Source organism: Medicago sativa, chromosome 1, assembly GCF_051527215.1.
Source record: "Medicago sativa cultivar Bolivia chromosome 1, Bolivia_mono, whole genome shotgun sequence".
Taxonomy (NCBI): domain Eukaryota; kingdom Viridiplantae; phylum Streptophyta; class Magnoliopsida; order Fabales; family Fabaceae; genus Medicago; species Medicago sativa.
The window spans coordinates 59,445,314-59,466,762 of NC_140749.1; the positions used below are offsets into that span (position 1 = coordinate 59,445,314).

Here is a 21,449-nt window from a genome sequence, read left to right on the forward strand (position 1 = left end):
CTGAGTAATACCGATTTGCAGACCCAAATCCACCTCTAACCCTAGACTGTCTTTGTCATCGATCCCTTGCTCTTCCGCGCTGTTGATCCTCCTGAAGCCTGTCCTGTTGTCTGTCGTCCTGTACCTGCGCTTTCCCCTTTCGCGGTCTCACATCGGTCCACCGGCAACGGAGTGAAATGAATATTTTTGAGCATTTTCATTAAGCAAATGGAAAAAGAATCAGATTTTGAGAAAGAAGAAACCATTGGTTTCGATTGAGGTTGCAACAATAATGTGAGATGCAACCAAAGTCCTGAGACAATATCAACAAGATAACCCAACTGGGTTGGAGAAAAGTTTATTGAATTATTATTCATTTTTTATTAGTACTTTCTCATGTTCTTTTTAAAAGAAATAAATTGTTTTTTTTTGAGAGAAAAAGAAATAAATTGTTAAATCGTTACGCACTAATGAATGCATGCAAAGTAGTTGTTATTATTTTTTATCCCAAAAATATCCACTGTCAATCAATAAATAATTTTAATATTTTTCTTTTTTTAATTATAAATAATGATTAAAATATACAATTTCCTAATAATGTCGTGAATCTTTTTTCGGTTTGTCTGTTTTTCATATTTGTCTCCAAATTGTTCGATGAAATTTCTTCATTTTCAATTTCTATTTGTCTATTGATATCCATAATATTGAGTTCTCTCCTAAGGTCCCTTCTTAATTTTGTCCTACAGTGGGAGTCAGGTTGTCTCGATTGATAGTTTTCAATCTAATTGATTTTGTTTCAGTGACAGTAAATAAGTTTTTCAATAAGCTTTTGTTGTGCTATGTGCAATTCCATTCATACTGCTAAAAGATTTGTTCGAGTGTCTTTGTTTTTTTTTTTTGGTGTCTTTGTCCTATGAGGAATTGTGATATATTTTAGGCTTTGATTTTTTCTTTACCGTTAATTAACAAAGTCGTAGTAGTGGTCTTGCTTTGTCTCAGAAATCTAGTTATTTGTTTAAACACAAATTATTATAATAATCACATTAATGGTGAAGTGACATATATTAACAAAGGAAAATGGTGCTTAATTGGTTATTATGGTTTTTCGGAACATAGTAGAAGAAAAGATGCTTGACAATTTTTAAGACAAATGTCACATGTCTCTAACTTTTCATGGTGCATTTTAGGCGACTTTAATGACATTCTATCTTCAAGTGATAATAAAGGAAGGAATGAAGGAGCGAATTGGTTGATAAATGCATTTCTTAGAGCTTATTTTCTTGGTCCTTATAAAACAAATTTCCAGGGGCACCCGTTAAAAATTTCTATTAATTAATTATCTAAATAGAAATCTAATAAGTCTTATTACTTAAATTGATCATTAACCGATTAAGACTTCAAATTAATAAATAACTAATATAATTATTATAAAAGTATTTATCCACGTAATGACATTGAAATATAATTAAGGGTTAAATATGTTTTTGTCCCTATAAAATTGAGAACTTTTAAGTTTACTCCTTACTTAATTTTAATAGCTTTTTTAATCCTTACAAAAAAAAAAACTTATAATTTTAGTCCCTGCTAAAACAAAGTTTGTTTATTTATCTTTAAACTCTAAAAGAAATTTAACGATTTTTTTAGACTAGTTTAGAATAATATGAAAGGTTCATTTACAAAAATCCAGAATTTTTTAACTTGAAATAAATTAACTATTAATTTTTTTTAAACGAAAAAAATTCAGGATAAAAGTAACAAAAATAATGTTCTTAACACGTCTACAAAAAATTATTGAAAAAATTAAGAGTTTAAGTATAAATTAAACAAATTTAGATTGTGTAAGGATTACTATTGAGTGCAGAATTTTTTATAGGGACTAAAAAAATATTAAAATTAAGCGAGGATTAAACTTAAAAGGAACCACTTTTGTAGGGACCAAAATCATATCCAATCCTATAATTGAATAATACAATATTCCAATAGGAGATATTTATTGAGTCAAGTCTTTGATGATATATTCTATCGGCATTTTTGGTTAATTTGTTTACCTTTGCTTTGGTTCTACTTGTATTTTAGTATTTTATCATTCTAGACACTCCTTAATTGCGCTCGAATGACTTTTTAATTTATTTTGTTTGTTTCTTAAAAAAAAAAAAGTACATACAAACACACAACACATATGTGAAATCTACTACTACATGTTATGTTACCTTCCATTTCTTCCGTATTTCAAAGATTAAGGTCAGTAAAAACCAACTATGAAACCATCCAAACACAAATTCTCCTTCTATGCCTAACTTTTTGAAAATGTTCTAAATTAAAGGTTCCTATTTTTCTTTTTTGACGGATTCAAATTGAAGGTTATTATTACATGAGTTACACGCAAGAGAATAGTAACCTCTTACTTTTATATTCAAATATGCAAATTAAGGAGTAATTAAAGGACTTGAGTCCTAAGAGGACAAATCTGACTGGTACTAGGGTACATCAAACATATCCAACCCTCACGGCACGTCTCAATACAAATTAATTTCTATAGTTTACCATGGACTCAGAACATAGATTGAAGAAGACTCTTTTCCCACCACAAATTTAGTATATGTACTTAATAAATTCAGAGCATTTGGGGCCTCACTGCCTTTGGTACCACGTACACGCACATGTACAAACTTTTCTCCACTATATCATCAATTCATACACCTCAATGATGTGGAATTCAAAGAAAGAGAATAAATAATTTTGTGCACCGACACCGTAATCCATCCATTCAGGTGTTAAGGGCAATTTAATTATCGCCGCCAGTTTTTTCATGCATGTATGTAATTAATTTGTAAAGCAATGCAATATATCCTCCCGTCAAAAATAGATTCATTAGTTAAATCTTGATTTCAATGTTTGAGTGGAACAATTCTTTGTCAGACTTTATTTACTTTACAAGACTCAATTGATTCTTAACGATTCTTGAAACAATTCATGATGAGAATCAGAGGGTTAACAAAAAAGATTCTTATAAACAATGGACCGAAGTTTTATCTTATGAAATGATACTCCTTAGAATATAAAAGTCGAAATACAACTCTTTATTTTACGCAAATTATTGTTAATTTTTTTTTTACGAGGTCAAAGACAAAATAGATTTAAAAACACTGATTTGAAGCCCAAAGTGTGCTTAGAAGGGAATAAATTCAGTACACATTACTACAAACAAGCTAAAGTGAGCAACCGAAAAACAAAAAGAAAATTACAGAGTAATATTACTCATACAAACCAATAAACTAGATCACTATGAATTAAAGTCGAAGATTTTTTTTTTTATGTGCACCTTCAACCACAACCACGAATGAAACTTAATGTGATCTAGTAATCGGATGACCGGTAATTCCTTATCGTTAAAAATACGTGTGTTGCGCTCTTTCCAACTACTCCAAACACACGCCAGCCATATTACCCGAAGAAAAAACTCGATATCCTTCCTGAACAAATCCAAGGCACCAAATTGTAAAGCATGGACCCAAATTGTAAAGCATGGACCCAAATTTTATATGGGTACGTACCATTGAAATTCCGAAATAGCTGAGAAGAAAATTCCAAATACCGCTGTAGAAATCACATCCAAGAAAAAGATGATTAATCGATTCTTTCATCCCACAACCTCCAGAACATAATAACAAAACTCCAGAGAATACACCATGACAAAAAATTATTGTCGGAATCCTTTTTTAAAACATTCTCTAAGTGAATAATGACACTTTCACATTCATAGTTTTGTTCTAGATTAATATGGAATGAGCGTTATCATGAGGTTTCTAAGTTTGGATGAAGATTTGATGATAATCTTTAATCGTATAGCCCTTAAAAGAGTTATGAAACCAAATCCATTTATCTATGCTATTACCCTACAAAAAATATCATCTAAAAGAAAACACACTTATTCAACTCAACTGCTTTTCCTCTCAAGCAACAAATACCTTCTCCACCGCCACCCATGTCAATCTACCCACCACCCTTGCCTCCTCATCTTGGCAACTGTAAAGCTATTGTTAACACATAAATCAAACAGACGCCTAAATCTTGACCACGAGCACCCCCCCATTCATCCAAGGACCATGCCCAAAAGATGGGCCATATATGGGCCTTAAAATGCGTAGGAAGTTTGGATTACTTTTCCCACCCTATCTATTTTGCAAAAATGTCCATGAGGTTTCAGATTATATATGAGCAGCAATCAGAATTTCTCTCATTTCAACAGTTGCGAATTTCACTTTTGAAAACAACAACAAAAAACAAAGTAAAACTGATAAAACATGTCAAATAAAATTAAAAAAAATATAAAAATACCACCAATCTAATCATATGAAAAATGCAAAAATGAAAAATGGGTTTAAACGATGAAATTTTAGATTTTGAGAGCCGGAGTCCCGTAAGAAGTTACTTCTAGATGAGTCTTGATTTCTTATGATTTTCTGGGAAAGTTTCAGACCAATATGATTAAGTAGCCCGAAAACTGGATTTTCGACCGGGAACAATTAACAGGCTCATAAAAATAATTTATAGGAGTTAGGAAGATTAATATGTTCCTTAAACTAGCTATCCACATAATAAACATACTCATAATTTATGAAGATACAATTCAGATTATATAATCCGAACTTTTTGTCCCTTGAGTAGGGATGGCAATGGGTACCCTATGGGTAGGGTACTACAGTGCCTTTCTCCATACCCGCATTTGTAAAAAATACCCGTACCCGTGCCCGTACCCTCGTAGGCAACAACTTTAGTGTCCTTCCCCATACCTTATGGGTACCTAAGTGTCCATACCCGCACCAATTACCCGCACTTCAAATATGAAAAGACAATAAAAACATCATAGTTGAAATAAAACTATGATCCAAATTTTTTAAAATTAACTCATAAAATAGTACGAATCGTAGTATTTGGTCAAATAAAAAACATCCTAAATATCTCTAAAAAATTGTACATCGGCAGGATGTAGTTGTTATTGTATTAAGTAGTTTATTGGTTTATGTTTAGGTTTAATTTAAATAGCTAAATAAATTAATTAATTATACACAAAAAATAAATAAATTATTTGTGATATTATATAAATATGTATATGCGGGGTTGCGGGACTGGGCAGTATAGTACCCTTACACGTGCCCATACCCATTAAAATTTGTGGGTATTACCCGGACCCGGGCCCAAACCCATGAACGAGGGGTTTTGTCCTACCCATTGTGGGTATTTTTTGCGGGTACCCACAAGGTCTAGGTCCAATTGCCATCCCTACCCTTGAATAAGGAGAAAACAATGGAGAGAGAAAAACGAAGAGAGAGGATAACAACATCATGTGAGTATGAGAGACAAAGTTGTCCAAAAGTTGTCAAAAAATGGTTGTCAAAATATCATTTCTCTTGAATAAGTGTGTTTAAAGGTGTTTGAATTTTATAATCATTATAAAACAAGGAATGTGTCTTATTTTTTGGGTATTCGGAATATAAAATCCAAATTGGTTAACAACTCATTTTTGATCCTAAAACATGGTAAAACTCATTTTAGATCCTAAAACATGGTAAAACTCATTTTAGATCGTAGAATCTGAATATTCATATTGATATCCGTAACCCAAACACAAGATATGAAAGAGTGAAGTGGTTGAAATAAGTGTTTCATCTTAGACCATTTGCAATGGTTAACCACATTCAACACCCTTAAACACCCACTTTTTCAATTCCCAACACTCCACATCATTTTCTCTCTCTTAATTCAACACTCATTCAACTTTTACCTCTCCAATGGTTTTTTTCATTCAACACTCTACCCCACCACCTTTTATTTCTTATTCTTATTTAATTTTATATTTTTGTTTTTATAATTACATAAAATTACAATTATCAATTATAATTAAATTAAAATAAAGAAACACTTAACAATTTTTTTTTGTTTGTAAAAACAAAATTTATTTAAATAATTTATTTTTATTTTCTTAACTTAAAATGCAATACAACAAACTAAGCACGCAACACACAAATAGCTTAAAATGCAAGAAAAAAAAAAAGCACACAACACACAAGTAATTTATTTAGTACGATACAAATCATCTTCAATCATGAAACATTCCAAACTTTGTCCATATGTGTTTCACTAGATCTGCTTGCAATTCGTGATGAACATTTGGATCACGCAACTCGGATCTAGCACGCACATGATTTGCAAAAGTGGGTAACACCTCGGTTGAGTATGGTTGCGGTGTACTAGATCCACTTCTCTCAGATTGCTCAAAATCGGTCCAACGTTGAGCATATGTATCTCGTTCATCCTCAACAATCATATTATGTAATATGATGCATGACCTCATGATGATACCCAAATCGGCTATGTCCCACAAGCGAGCTGGTTCACGGATGATTTTAAATCGAGTTTGAAGCACTCCAAAAGCACGTTCGATGTCCTTCCGACATCCCTCCTGATGTTTTGCAAATAACTTATCGGGTTCACTTTGAGGAAGTCTAATTGATTTGACGAAAGTTGGATAAGAAGGGTAGATACCATTAGCTAGATAGTATGTCATATTATAGGGACGTTGATTCACAAAGTAATTCACCCTTGGAGTCTTTCCCTGTTCCACATCATCAAACACCGGTGACCGGTCTAGAACGTTTATATCGTTCAACGTTCCTGGACATCCAAAAAAGGCATGCCAGATCCATAGATCATGAGATGCAACTGCTTCAAGAATAACTGTGGTGGTTCCCTTATCTCCCTGGTAAATTGACCTTCCCATGCTTTAGGACAATTTTTCCACTCCCAATGCATGCAGTCAATACTCCCGATCATCCCTGGGAACCCCCACATTTCACTAACATGTAGTATTCTTTGAAGGTCATCTTGGGTTGGTGCTCTCAGGTACACTTGCTCATATAATCGTATGATTCCTTTACAGAATCTATGTAAGCACTCCAATGCTATACTACCTCCTATTTTGATGTATTCATCGACCGCATCTGCTGCCACACCATATGCTAACATTCGCATTGTTGTGGTACATTTTGCTAAGGGTGGTATACCTTATTTGTTGGAGGCATCAACTCGCTGGGTGAAGTAGTTATCAGTACTTGAAAGGTCTCCAACGATTCGAAGGAAAACATGTTTTTGCATTCGGTACCGACGACGAAACATTGCATCGTCATATGTAGGCTCATTGGCAAAGTAGTCATCAATGAGTTTTTGGTTTGCCGCTGCATGATCTCTATTTAAATATTTTCTACTACGAGATCCACTACCTTCCTCTGCTTGTTTTCGACGCTGGATAAATTGGTTGACCAAATAAGTGTCTTCAACATCACGTCTTTTGAAGTAGGCTTCCATATCAAAAGGATCCATTGGAAGTAGATATGAATGAAATTTGTGATAATAGAAGTAGATATGAATGAGATTTGTGATATTGGAAGTAGATATGAATGAGATTTGTGATATTGGAAGTAGATATGATTGAAATTTGTGATAATAGAAGTAGATATGAATGAGATTTGTGATATTAGAAGTAGATATGAGTCCCTATATATAAGTACATTGTGTGGTGGACATTGACGGATTCGAAATAAGTTATTGTATTGTATTAAAGCAAACAGTGGGGATAATTATTAAAGCAAGTGGGCATTGTGATAGTATCATTTCACGAATAGTAGGTGAAATAAGTGGCACACAGTTTGGAACAATTATTAAAGTCACGGATAGTATCATTTTATTAAAGCAAGTGGGCATTGTGATAGTATCATTTCACAAATAGTAGGTGAAATAAGTGGCACACAGTGGGCATAATTATTAAAGCAAATAGTTGGTGAAATAAGTCACGGGGGACTAGACAACACTAGGGACTATCACTGAGGACTAGACAACACTGACAATTATTAAAGTAAACATTGGGGACTAGACAACACTGACAATTATTAAAGTAATCACTGACAATTTTGACCAAATACAAACAAATATTACAGTGAAATTAATTTCCAAACAGCTCACGCACCAAGTTTTCCAACAGATCTTTTTTCCGGTCATCGAGATGCTCTTCGGAACTTAACTTTATGTACATTTTCATTTTCTTCAATTTGTTTTTCTCCTGTTGCACTGCGGTGTACTCTTTCATTCGTTCAATCTCTTGCACCTTGAGTTCTTTGAATTGAACCCACTCCTTTTCCACCTCCTCCACGACATCAGTGTCCTTGCTTTTCTTTTTTCCTTTTTTTTTAGCTGCCTCCCTACCCATTGGACGAGCACTGGATCCTACAGAGTCCTCGTGAGATCTCTTAGATCCACTACTTCCTGAGCTAACGTTTCCTCCCATTTGACTACTATAACGTGGTTGATCACGGAGAGCGTGCCATTCTTTCATTAAAGTAAATTGAACATTCTTCCCACATGCAAATAATTCTTGCGCTCTTGCCAAGACATCATTTTCCGACCAACCGCTTCCTTGCTGACGCTTAGCGCTTTCATAAGCACCAATCCATTTATTTATTACTTTGCTCATATAATTAAAACGGTTTCGGCATGCAACTAGATCGCGGGGAGAATCGAACGAGCAATACTCATTACAATACTCAGCAATATTACCCCAATACTCCTCTCTGGTTTCTTCCGGCAACACTGCTTGTTCCATATTTAATCCATGCACTAATTAGCACCAAATTTTGTTGAGTGTTCCATGCTGGTTCCTTACTTTTCCTGCTCTTAGGAGTTGAATCTTCTGGAGTGTCTTCATTAGCAACTGCCATGCCACCAGGAGTTATTTGTGTTGAAAATTCAGGATATTGAGATGCACCACCACTGAGAAAATTTTCATTCTCCATTGGCATATAACCATTAAACGGGGGTGTTTGAGATGGATATCTCATCATAGATCCATAATATGGATGAAAGTTTGGAACAGATGATGACTGGTTGAAATTTGGTGTAAAACCAAAATTAGGTACGTTTTGAGGTATGTTTTGAGGACGTTGGTTGAAAAATTGATTTGGATTTGGATAATTGTTGGGATTTTCGTAGTTAAATGGGAAATTAGAATAATTTTGGCTGTTGAAAGGCTTGTTATTGGGATCCATTTCACTAAAAAGAAGATTAAAACTTCACTTAGTTTGCTAATAGAAAGATAGTAATAAGATGAAGATAGTGAAAAACTTGGTTTTTTTTTCTGTGTCCAAATCAAATGAACCAAGTCTCTATTTGTAGAGGAAAAAAAATCATGAATTTTGGTATTTTTTTTTTAAATTATTTTTCAACGAAATACTTGATTTAAATAATTAAAATGATAAGAATCTGCGTGACCAATCAGAACGCGACACGTCTGCAACCTCATCCAAAAAAGCAATTCCTCTCTCATCGTTCTGCAGCTCACACGCCTCTGTCTGCGCGTGTGCTGCACGCGCCAGTTCGGTCCAATGGAACGCCACCATGTGGCATCAGATGGCAGATTAAATTGTGTTGAACCGGTTCATCATCTCTCTCGTCCAGCACACCATTCAACACTGCTTCAACACACCATTGGACTGCTTTTACTTGTTGAATGTCAGATTCAACACAACCATTGCACATAGTCTTATATTTAAGTTATATTGACAATTATAATTACTTGAAAATATAAAATCTAATATATATATATATATATATATATATATATATGTATGTGTGTGTATATATATATATATATATGTGTGTATATATATATATATATATAGATATATATATATATATATATATATATATGTATAGAAAATTTCCTTAAAAGAAAAACTGTTAAAATATTCTGCCAACAACCAAGCACAAAGATAGAAAAAAAAGGATTTTGTCTCTAAGCACTTCAGTCAAAGGTGTGATAGAATGGATTTGAGTGAGTTAAGAAAAGCGGTGGAAAAAGTTGAACTTGTGGATGGTCATGCCCACAACATAGTCTCTCTTCAATCCAACTTGCCTTTTATCCATGCCTTTTCTGAAGCTCAAGGTGATGCTATTGCTTCTTCACAACACTCTCTATCCTTCAAGGTTCTTTCTCTTGCACTATTTGCTTCATTTTTATTGTTTTATGCTATTTGAACATAAATATATGGACACATGCATGTTAAGGACACTGATATTTGGACACAATTTTGTTTGGTCGGATATTAATATGTATAAAATCATAAACTAAAATAGAATGTGGTCAGAATATGTTGTTGTTGTGAAATTCTAGTATCTAGAAAAACATTTCTGGTGTCAAATTATAGTATCTGTACTAAAAACATTTCTGATATCTGATATATTACTCATATGGTATAAAGACTACAAGTCAACGCTTGGAAACTTTACTGTTATTTTGCTTCAAATAATAATTCTGATTTTGGCAGTGTCAGTGTCATCTTTGAAACTTTACTGTTCACTCAGTTTATGGTAGCATCACACTCTGTTGATGTTTTGGCTCTAGGACTGGGAATTCCAAAATATTGCTCATGTGCTTGGTTATCAATTTGAGATTCAAATCATGTATAGTCAAAAATATTTTCTGAATAGTTATTTTTTTTTTTTTGCTGAATCAAGAGCTTAAAAACATGAGCGAGGTTGTGAGACATCCCAATTAGGTTGACATTCCTCAAAACCTCTAATCCTATGCCAAACACTCATATATATTATGAAAAAAGGAGGGACTAGGCCGTTACCCCAAAAATAAAAAGGATAGGAAAAAAAAATCAACCAAAACATAAATTCGAGAGATTACAATAATCCCTATAAAAGCTCCCATCAAGAACCTGTGGGATGGTATCCCACCACGAAAAATCATGACAGTCAAGACCCAAGGCAGCAACTTGTTATCACCGAAGATTCCAGAAAACGAACTTCAATGGGAACTTTGATGGAATTGGACCCCTAGAACGGGTGGTATGTGTACCTGCCGCACGAGCTAATTTTACCTATGTTTTCTTACCTTTCTTTGTTACCATAGGAGTAAACCCATCCTCTTTATCATTAGAAGTTGAGCCGTCACCTTCTTCCCAAGCCTTTTTAATTTTCTCAATATCATCCGTTACAACCTTCTTCAAAATAGGGCCCGAGGAATGCACTTGAGGAACTTGTGTTGATGATACCGTTTCCGAATTTGTGCTATCAGGAGAAGCATGATCCTCTTGGTGATGTTCAAAATCATCATTAGCTTCAGGGACCTCAGTATCATTACTGGTATGAGAATCATCTTCCATAACTTTCCTGCTGTCCTGCGCATCATCATCAATAGCAGGAGCAGAATTTGGTAACTGCATAGGCACTTCCTCTGATTGTTTGTTTGTGTTATGCTCTGTAGTAACATCCTTAAGTACATTTGCTGATAGCATCTCTGTATCTTGGGAGGATCACGGGGAGGCTAATCATCATGAATGGTGATGGGCTGCTTAGAAGAACCCCCCTTCTTTTTGTGTTTTTCCGCTTTGGGCTTGTCGTCCATAGACTTTGGATGCAATTTATTACAGTGGGCCACAGAATGCCCAATAGTATAGCAGTTGGAGCAAAATTCTGGTAGTCGTTCATAAACTACTTTGGATGTCATAAATTAATTGACATAAGAAAGAGGCTTGCTAGACAAAGTTGAAAACAAACATGGCTGACTATACTATGTTTAGGCAGTGGTTCAATAGAATGAGTCAAGGTTCATCATAGTAAATCAGGGTTCATCGTAATGAATCAAGTTTCAAGATAAGATTCATGTTCATACCAGATACACACTAGAAATTCATATTGATTCAGTTCAGTTTTGTATCTGTATTGTAAGATCTTGATAACCATACTTATGTGTGTTTTAGTTTACAGTTCAACCTTATTTTTTTGGTGGAACTTTAAAATATGGAATCTTATTATGATAGTGTATTATATATGCAATGTTCAGAGAAATCTAAGGGATTTGGCTGAGCTATATGGATGTGAGTTATCTTTGCAAGGTGTTGAAGAACACCGAAAAGTCTCTGGATTGGAATTGTCATGTTCAACATGTTTCAAAGCTGCAAGAATATCTGCTATACTCATCGATGATGGGTTTGAATTGGACAAAATGTATGATATAGAATGGCATAAAAGTTTTGTACCTCTTGTTGGTAGAATCTTAAGAATTGAAAGAGTGGCTGAAAAAATCCTCGATCAAGTGAGATATGCTCTTTTTAGACATTCATTTTTTATTTTCTGACTATGCTTTATCCCATCCTTCTACTTGCAATTGTATTCATAATATGTGAACCCCCTGAAGGATTTGCCTGATGCATCTTGCTGGACTTTGGATTCATTCACTAAAGCATTCGTCTCTAAGTTGAAATCATATCCTTCACATGTATTACTATATCTCTCTCTTTACACACACAACAAAAGCTCTTATCTTTACAAAAATATTCAACCACATAGCCATGTTCCTTAGCATCAGGTTAACAGTTGCTGGTGAGATCTATGGATTGAAAAGTATAGCTGCATACCGCAGTGGCCTAGAAATCAATACGAATGTCACTAGACAAGATGCCGAGGAAGGTCTCGGACAGGTGTTACTTGGTGAGTAGAATATGCATATTGGTTTTAAAATGTTCTGTTTGAAGGTACTTTTCATACTCATTGTTCTACAATTTCAGCTCGGAAGCCTGTCCGTATTGCAAACAAGAATCTTATCGACTACATCTTCTTGCAAACTCTGGATGTTGCTCAATCCTATGACTTGCCAATGCAGATACACACAGGGTAATGAAATGGTTTTAAATTGTCTGATACACATGTTGTTACATACGACCATTTCTATTTTCTAAAATTATTACCAGTGTTAGTAGTGTGTGTTTGATGTCTGAGATAGATACCATGATTTTCCTTTTACTTGTAACTCTACTTTTACCTAAATACTAAATTTCCCTTTCGGTAATTAGGTTTGGGGATAAAGATTTGGATATGCGACTCGCAAATCCTCTTCATCTCCGTTCAGTTTTCGAGGACAAGAGATACTCAAAATCGCGGATTGTTCTTTTACATGCATCCTATCCATTCTCAAGGGAAGCATCATATCTAGCATCTGTGTACCCTCAGGCAAACATTTCATAACTCCGTGACTTGTTGCATTAGTAGATTTGAATATGGATTACATGTTCACTGGTAGGTGATAACACAATCTTCTCATTCAGGTTTACCTTGATTTTGGTTTGGCAATTCCAAAGCTGAGTGTACATGGAATGATTTCATCATTGAAAGAGCTTTTAGAGCTGGCTCCAATAAATAAGGTGACATTATAAGTGTAACTTGCATAATAACCAAAAGAATATATATACATATTTTTAATTTAATCCAAATATTGAAGCCTTGTAGAAAATTATATGTATAATTATTACTGAGATTGAAATTTTAATGTAAGTTTAGTCATGTATAAGATCTGAGTTCTCCAATTTCCATACAAATTGATACTGTTGAGTGTCACATTGCATTGCAGGTGATGTTTAGTACCGATGGATGTATATTTCCAGAAACCTTCTACTTAGGTTGGTTAACATCTACCATGACACTGAAAGTGAAGATTATACTTGAGTGCCACAATCAGTTTTTGTTGATTTCCACATGTCTTTAAAAATTTCCATCTTTGTTGTCATGTAAGTGTGAATATTCACTTGTTAACCATAATTGGTTCCGCTTTCGCAGGTGCAAAGAAGTCTCGCGAAGTTGTTTTCTCCGTTCTGCGTGATTCATGCCTTGATGGTGATCTCACTGTTCCCGAGGCTGTGGAAGCTGCAAAAGACATCCTTGCAAGAAATTCAATTCATTTCTATAAGATTAATTTTGCTAACAGTGTTATTAGTTCAGATAATAATTTACAACTAAATGTGATTGATGATGATTTAGAGACTGATGTTTCATTTGTTCGTATAATATGGGTTGATAATTCGGGACAGCACAGATGTCGTGTGAGTTCCTCTATCCTGTTTCTGTCACTTCATTAGTCATTCATTCATTTAGAGATTTTTTTTATATTTATATATGTTATGAGGTGCTGTCAAATTTTGTTTCAGGCTGTTCCTAGAAAGCGTTTCAATGATGTTGTTTCGAAGAACGGCGTTGGTTTAGCTTTTGCGACTATGGGAATGACATCTTTTTTGGATGGACCTGCAGCTGGGTCTGGTTTAGGTGCTGTTGGAGAAACAAGATTAACGCCTGATTTGTCTACTAAAAGGAGGATTCCTTGGTACAAAAGTTCTTTCTTACGAGGATGTTCTGAGCTTGTTTATCTTTTTCCTTAAGTTCTAACTTCAAATAATTTTAGTTCTGTTTTTTTTTCTTTTTTTTTTGTTAAATGTGAGTATCACTATTTTATTCACCTGATGCAATTTTGATCCATCCATTATAGGAGCAAGGAAGATGAAATGGTTTTAGGTGATCTGAATGTTAAACCCGGCCAAGCATGGGAGTATTGCCCAAGAGAGGCCTTAAGAAGAGTTTCCAAAATTCTCAAAGATGAATTTGACTTGGTATGTTGCATAGCTAGTCTCATTTTTTATGCCCTATGTTGTTTAATTCATAAGAAATGATATTTTGAAAACAAAAAAGTTGTCTAATACTGTATAATGACTTGGTTTTGTGTTTTATTTTTTATTTTTATTTTTTTCGCTAAACAGTGACGTTGGGTGTATTTGTGTACGGTGTCAAATTTATCATATTCAAATGACAATAGTCTCGTAACTTATAGTCCGCTTATAGGTAATGAATGCAGGTTTTGAGAATGAGTTTTTTCTCTTGAAGAGCATAACAAGGTATGGCATACAATATTATTTTGTGATTTGATTAGTGTCATTTTCTATGCAAATTAGTTATAAACATGAAGAAAAAAACCATTCAGGGAAGGGAATGAAGAATGGATAGCATTTGACTCGAGTCCTTACTGTTCCTCATCAGCATTTGATGCTGCTTCCCCAATACTTCGTGAAGTTGCTTCTGCTTTACATTCCATTGGCATTCCTGTAGAACAGGTAAAAATGAGTTTTTTAACTTGATCAATTATATATGAAAGATATGATTATGGTTTTGTTTGATTTTCATTGGATTTAATTTCTCCAAACAAAACTGTTTTCACAAAAAGTAAGCAAATTTACTTTCATGGCAAACTAATTACAATCTTTGAACCAGAATTTATGATCATTACCGGGACACTTCAGAAACATAATATTCGTAGAACTTAAAGTAAGCATTGAATGCCGCCACAAACATGAATCATTTTAGGTTTTTATGCATAAACTAAGTCCCTAAAAGGAGCATGCTTAAATAGAACTTTTCTGGCCTTTTACAAGGTATTCAGAAGCTTCCTTTCCACAAGTCACATATTAACAGATATATAAATTAGTGAGTTAATTACAACTCTCTTAAGAGTTAGTTACATAACCCTTAGGTAGTTACTGGTTTTTATGACATACTTATCTTTTTCAATCAATTCAATATGTTGTTCATTGTGCAATCTCATGAGTATCAATAGTCTATCTCTCTTGTTAATATGATTTGGAGCTGTGGAACCGTCTGATTTCTAACACACGTATCCCATTGTCTCTGGAACATGTATTTTTTTTTTTGTTTGTGATAAAATATTGCAGGTACACGCAGAAGCTGGAAAAGGTCAATTTGAGCTGGTTTTGGGACATACCATTTGTACTAAATCCGCAGACAACTTAGTTTATACACGTGAAACTGTTAGGGCAATTGCTAGAAAACATGGCTTGCTGGCTACTTTTATTCCAAAGTAAGTGGGAATAATATGTTCCTTGTAAGTATGACATATTATATATCCGCGTGGTTTAGATTTTGAATATAAGATCTTGAATAAGTGTCTATGACGTGGTAAATGCATTCTTTTTTATTCCCAAACTAAGTGAAAAAACATGGTTGTGCAAGTAGACTGAAATACCCTAATGATTTGGAGCTGTTATTTTAATAGTATTTAAAGACTCGAGGGTGTTTGGATAAACAACGTAACTAAATTCTTAGTGTATAAGTGCTTATGGATATGGTGCTTTAACACAATTAGTGTTTACGTAGGTAAACTCTATATAGGTTTTGTATAATTTTTTGGAGGGTTTATAAAAATCAGTTGAAAACGCATTATGAACATATCACAAAGTATAAAAACATATCCATCTATGGAAAAAAATGCTGATGTTGTTTCTTACTTGAGGCACAAAATACAAATCAGATTTAGCTGTATGGAGTCTAGCTTATATAGGAAAAAATAAACATTTTAAAGTGTATAACAGTGTTTTCTTGTGATATTGAAGGTACGCATTAGATGATTTGGGTTCTGGAAGCCATGTTCATCTAAGTTTGTGGCAGAATGGTAAAAATGTATTTATGGCATCTGATGGATCATCAAAGTATGGAATATCGACTTTGGGGAAAGAATTTATGGCTGGAGTTCTTTATCATCTTCCTTCCATTTTGCCATTTGTTGCACCACTTCCTTCAAGGTGTCTGTTATCTATAATGACTCATTCTCCTAAGATCTTGGATTTTATATTTTTATGTCTAAAAAGCAATATAGTAAACATATCTGTGATGTTATATATACTTTATATATATATCTTAATCTTGAGTTATGTAACGATGAGGGCTTACACAAAGCCTAAAGCGGACTACCTTAGAAATGTGGCCCTTCTATGTTTTCTTACATCATTAGTCAATTTCATTGCAGTTACGATCGGTTACAGCCCAACACATGGAGTGGTGCATACTTGTTCTGGGGAAATGAAAATAAGGAGGCTCCTTTGCGCGCTACATCGCCGCCCGGAACTCCCGGTGGTCTAACGAGTAACTTTGAGGTTAAATCATTTGATGGTTCTGCAAATCCATACTTGGGCTTAGCTGCTATAGTTTCTGCTGGCATTGATGGGCTTCGTCGGCATCTTTCTCTTCCTGAACCAATTGGTAAGAGAATACAAATTATACCGTGTATAACAGCATGCATCACGAATAGTACTTGTTTGATGCTCCTTTTTCTGTTGTGCATGATGGTTATATACTATTGTTTCGGTTTATATAATTTTCAGCAATTGCAAAAAATTCTTCGTTGGATAATAAACTTCTTATGTCATCTATATGAAACAGATACAGATCCAAATCCAGAAAACCTTCAGAGATTGCCAAAATCACTTTCCAAATCTTTGGAAGCTCTGCACAAGGCAGACTTCCTTGAGGAATTTATTGGTGATAAGTTGCTCACTGCCATAAAAGCAATTCGGAAGGTATGTGTTTGACTTAGATGCTTTCAAATTTACAATTCCTAAAAAGATTTTCAACACTTGGTAGCTTTTTGGGTACTTTCATGCTGTAGCGAATCTTGGTCGTAGGATGAAAGATCAGACAACTCATTTTAAGTTGTATTTAAGACTACATAGTTAAGTCAGAACACGAGTCATCTGATGCTCATCCAACGATTAAGATCGAGTGTTTCTACTGCCTGTAGGGAATCTGATTTCTTGGTTGGCTGCATAAAATATGTGTTTCCTACCTAACAAAATAGCTGATACATATGCAGTGACATGAATATGATAAATGCTTAATTATGTTGTTTATCCAAATAGAGCCTTTATGTTTCTTAATAATATTTATAAATAGCTTTTAGTACAAAGCTTCAGCTTACTTATTCTTGAAAAATATCTAGTAAATAAGTAATTCAGAAAAAAAGTAGAAAACATCTAGAGCGTATCTAGTAAATATGTGATTCTCAACCAAGCTACTGATTTTGATTCTTAATGTGACTTGTGATGCCAGGCTGAAATTGATCATTACTCGGAGAACAAGGATGCATACAAGCAACTCATACACCGTTATTAGGCTAGCTGTCTTTTTTTTTCTTTTTTTCCGTGTGTAACGAGTAATGACTGGTCAGCGCATGATTTAGATTATGGAGAATTCTTCACATTAAACATTTTCATAGCTTGCATTTACACTTCTGAGTTTAATAGTTCTAATTAAATTAAGAATAATTGTATCTCATTTGGCTGGAGTTATATCTTATTACTGACGACATTCTCTCTTTACGGACAACTTATTGTCATCGATTATCAATAAAAAGTTCTTAGTACTAACAGAGAAAATGCAAAGTCATCAAAATAGAGTCAACAAATTGGTTAGAGAAAAGGAATATGTGTCACATGATCCAATATTCATAAATAAAGCTAAACTAAAAAATATTATTTGAACCTCTATAAAAGGAAGCAATGATTGGCAATGAACTGTGAAGAATTTGCATTATTTGTACTCTCTCTCCCTCTTAGAAATCTGTTTATTCTCTACTTTTCTACATCCAGTAATTGTACTTGGATTCTATCTTACTATTGCTGCTTACGATCTAAGAAATGGATTGCATTTTCTTAACTGCTAACTTGTAATTTTCTATATTTCGTTGTACTGTTTTGTTGAAATGTCAATAGGGAATTCTGAAGTTATCCGCAATTTGTGTGCTAAAACTGAAAAGTAGGGGCATTGAGATGTTGGAAGGTCCTTTGATGTTTGGCAAAAAAAAAAACTGAAACTTTTTGGTTGGAAGGTGGTTCTATTTCCTTGCTTGTTTATGCTAATATTAATATACTAAATTTTGGAATTGATGGCATTAGAATTGGTGCTACGTTGCAGTGGTTTTATCTTTTTGTTCGTGATGAAGCACTTGTTTATATTCCAAGAAGTTTTCGTTGCTACCATGCTTTAAAGAATATAATTTGATAAAATAAATCATAGTTTTTCTTTCCTATATAAAATTAATTATATTTCTTAAACCGTGTGTAAAATCACCATAACACCTTATAATTAAGGACAAGGTATTATATTTTAATCACGAGTGAGGTAATATTAAACAAGTAAAATTAAAAAACTAATACGCTAGCAACATTACTAACATTTAAAAAAGTGTGAACCATCAATTGTTATCGACGGGTATACAAGATGTTGCGATGGACAAAAGATGATTGCATAGTCAGGACCACCAGAGCAAGAGAAAGTGCTGCTCGTATTATCAAAAGCATAGCTATAGGCATCAGGACATTGGTTCTCAAATATCTCGGAGTAATTTGTAGGTGGACATGTCGCCTCGGTATTGTAAGTTCCATGACAACAATATTGATCGGTATCAAAAGCCACGCAAGCACTCTTACAAGCAACGACACTCCCATCAGAACCTTTTACTTGAAGTTCTGCGGGACACACAGTGTTGATATTTGCTGGACAACTAGCGGCTTTGCAATCGCCATTCCCACCTTGCGGAGTTACAGACATTGGCAGGTTGAACCCATCAACGTTGCTCACATCGTAGAAATCTCGTCCTCCATTTGATGCCATGGTAATTTCAACCAAAGTTGCTGGTGGAATTGGACGAGCACCATTGCATGCAACTTGACCAGACCCACAATCGGCTGTGGCACAACTAAACTTTTCGTTGTTGATTGAGCATCCGGTTCTTGCCCAAAATCGACCAGACCATGAAGAAGGAAGGTTCACTGAGTACGTTGCTCCTTGTCCCAACTCAAAACCTGTTGTTGATAGTTGAGGCTCTGGATCTGTGATTACAGTTCCTGGCCATACAGTATATCCACATCTATTCGTGAATGTCACCTTGGCTCCTCCAACCACTGCATACAAAATTGAAATATTCACGCACGTATTCAAACACTAAGGTTATTTTGATTTAACACAAAATGGCAAATGTTGTGCTTGCTAGATATATCTTATCAGAAATCACAAAAACACCTGATTGGGTGGTGTTTCTCCAAAACAACTGTTGTTTGTGTCCTACCTCACCAATGTTATAAGCAAAATATTGTTTTTAACCATATGAAAAGGAAGTAAAACTGAGCTAAATGAATTCATATATATAAGCTTATTGAAAATGTAGTGGAAATGAAATATACCATAGAAGAGGAATGCAAAGCTAAGGCAGAGAGCAACACGAGTAATCTCCATATTCTTGTTATTGGTTTATCTTTTTGGACTGCAGTTTTGTAGCTGATGAAAATTGCTTTATGCTTCTTGCCAATTTATTAGCTTTAAGGGTTGAGTCTTCAACGAGCAATATTTTGATTCAGTCAATGAAGTACGTAAGATCATTATTTCTTTGGAACGTATGGAACAATTCTAGGAAGTTTATATGTTGACTTCATGTGTTTCCAAAACAAAAATAGTCAGCATGGTGTTGAAAAAGTCTCAAATCATAATTGATAATTTGAGTGCATTTTACTATTGATGAAAATTGTTTGAGGGTCCTTAAAAAAAAATTGTTTGATAGAAATTTCTTGTTCATACTTTACTTGCTTTTTGAGGATATTTAGAGTCCTCTTTTCTTGACAACACTATGGTTAACACAAGATAAAATACTAGTTTGAACGGTTTAACTGATATGTTGCAAAAAATGTTTAAATACATTTTTGGTGTTCATATTTTAAGAAATTTAAGTTTTGGTCCCTCATTTTGAAAACCGAATTTGTTCTCCCTATTTAACTTTTATTTTAATAATTTCGGTCCCTCATATAATTTTTGGACCATTTTTAACCTTAAAAGAGGGTTGTGAGTCGAAAGAGATTTATCATAGCTATTTTCGCTTTCACTTTAACCTGGCGAGCTAAGGTCTAGTTGTTAGCATTACCTAGTGGGACCATTCAGACATGGGATGAGTTAGAGCAGAATTTTCTTCAAAGATTTTTTTCATACGTCAAAGTTTGGGAAAACAAGCATCCAATTACTAATTTTTAAAGGATGAACTTGAATCTCTCTACGATGCATGAGAGAGGTTTAAATTAATGATGAAAAGGTGCCCAACACATGGTAGAGATGAGGTAACACAAACATATTTTTACTGAAGGGCTGAAAGCAAATATTAAGATGTTGTTAGATGCCACGGCCGGAGGTAGTATGAGAGTTAAAACTGACCAGGAGGGACAAACCTTGATTAAAAACATGGATCAAAATGAGTATAGGGCTGAGAATGATCGAGTTCACAACGTCACATCAATTCACATATTCACATAAAACACATATTCCTCATAATGCATATAATTCAAATATAACCATATACTCATCTCCACTTATATTCACATAAAGCACATATTCCACATAAATACACCATCACATCTTTTCTCATCAAATAACATATCATCGCCTTTTTACATATTCTCTTAGGCTAATGTCTTGTCTGATATACTGTTGACATATTGTAACTTAATGTAAAGATATGCTGTCATTGTATAGGCATAATCATAGGCATTTATGTTTGGAAAGTTTGACCTTGTATTTGGTCATGTCTTTGTATATATATCAGAAACTGTCACAGTGAAAAAACATGACAATTTTCCATCACAAATCAAATTCTGTTATGGTATCAAGAGCTGGAAATATATAACAGAAACAACATACAAAGTTTGAAACATGTCTGACAAGACGCCTCCTTCTACACCTCCTAAGAAGGAAAAAAAGGA

General features: G+C 34.2%; 3 protein-coding genes and 1 pseudogene across 5 annotated transcripts; 1 reads left to right on the top strand and 3 right to left on the bottom strand.

Annotated features, from left to right (window-relative positions):
* Nucleotides 1-7,044: 7,044 nt before the first annotated feature.
* LOC146955898 (uncharacterized) lies at nt 7,045-7,359 on the bottom strand. Its single transcript, XM_085748981.1, has one exon. It carries the CDS (start codon nt 7,357-7,359, stop codon nt 7,045-7,047), a length of 315 nt encoding a protein of 104 aa, XP_085605107.1.
* Nucleotides 7,360-7,978: 619 nt separating this feature from the next.
* On the bottom strand, nt 7,979-9,077 carry LOC146955899 (uncharacterized; annotated as a pseudogene).
* Nucleotides 9,078-9,834: 757 nt separating this feature from the next.
* On the top strand, nt 9,835-17,982 carry LOC146955900 (protein fluG-like). Of its 3 annotated transcripts, none has more exons than XM_085724704.1 (18): nt 9,835-10,014; nt 11,806-12,133; nt 12,236-12,302; nt 12,412-12,528; nt 12,606-12,711; nt 12,891-13,047; nt 13,143-13,238; nt 13,445-13,493; nt 13,651-13,913; nt 14,019-14,191; nt 14,354-14,474; nt 14,704-14,756; nt 14,843-14,972; nt 15,588-15,733; nt 16,266-16,454; nt 16,679-16,911; nt 17,092-17,228; nt 17,758-17,982. In XM_085724704.1, exons 1-18 carry the CDS (start codon nt 9,953-9,955, stop codon nt 17,818-17,820), a joined length of 2,490 nt encoding a protein of 829 aa, XP_085580830.1. In that variant the 5' UTR covers nt 9,835-9,952; the 3' UTR covers nt 17,821-17,982. The 3 variants fall into 3 exon arrangements, with proteins under 3 accessions (XP_085580830.1, XP_085580835.1, XP_085580823.1); XM_085724709.1 differs by having other exon boundaries at nt 11,882-12,133; nt 12,236-12,316; nt 12,401-12,528; XM_085724697.1 differs by having other exon boundaries at nt 11,882-12,133.
* A 788-nt stretch (nt 17,983-18,770) lies between these two features.
* Nucleotides 18,771-20,048, bottom strand: LOC146955901 (thaumatin-like protein 1b). The gene is made up of 2 exons (XM_085724720.1): nt 19,890-20,048; nt 18,771-19,610 (listed from the first exon to the last, which is right to left on the bottom strand). Exons 1-2 carry the CDS (start codon nt 19,939-19,941, stop codon nt 18,877-18,879), a joined length of 786 nt encoding a protein of 261 aa, XP_085580846.1. The 5' UTR covers nt 19,942-20,048; the 3' UTR covers nt 18,771-18,876.
* Nucleotides 20,049-21,449: the final 1,401 nt, after the last annotated feature.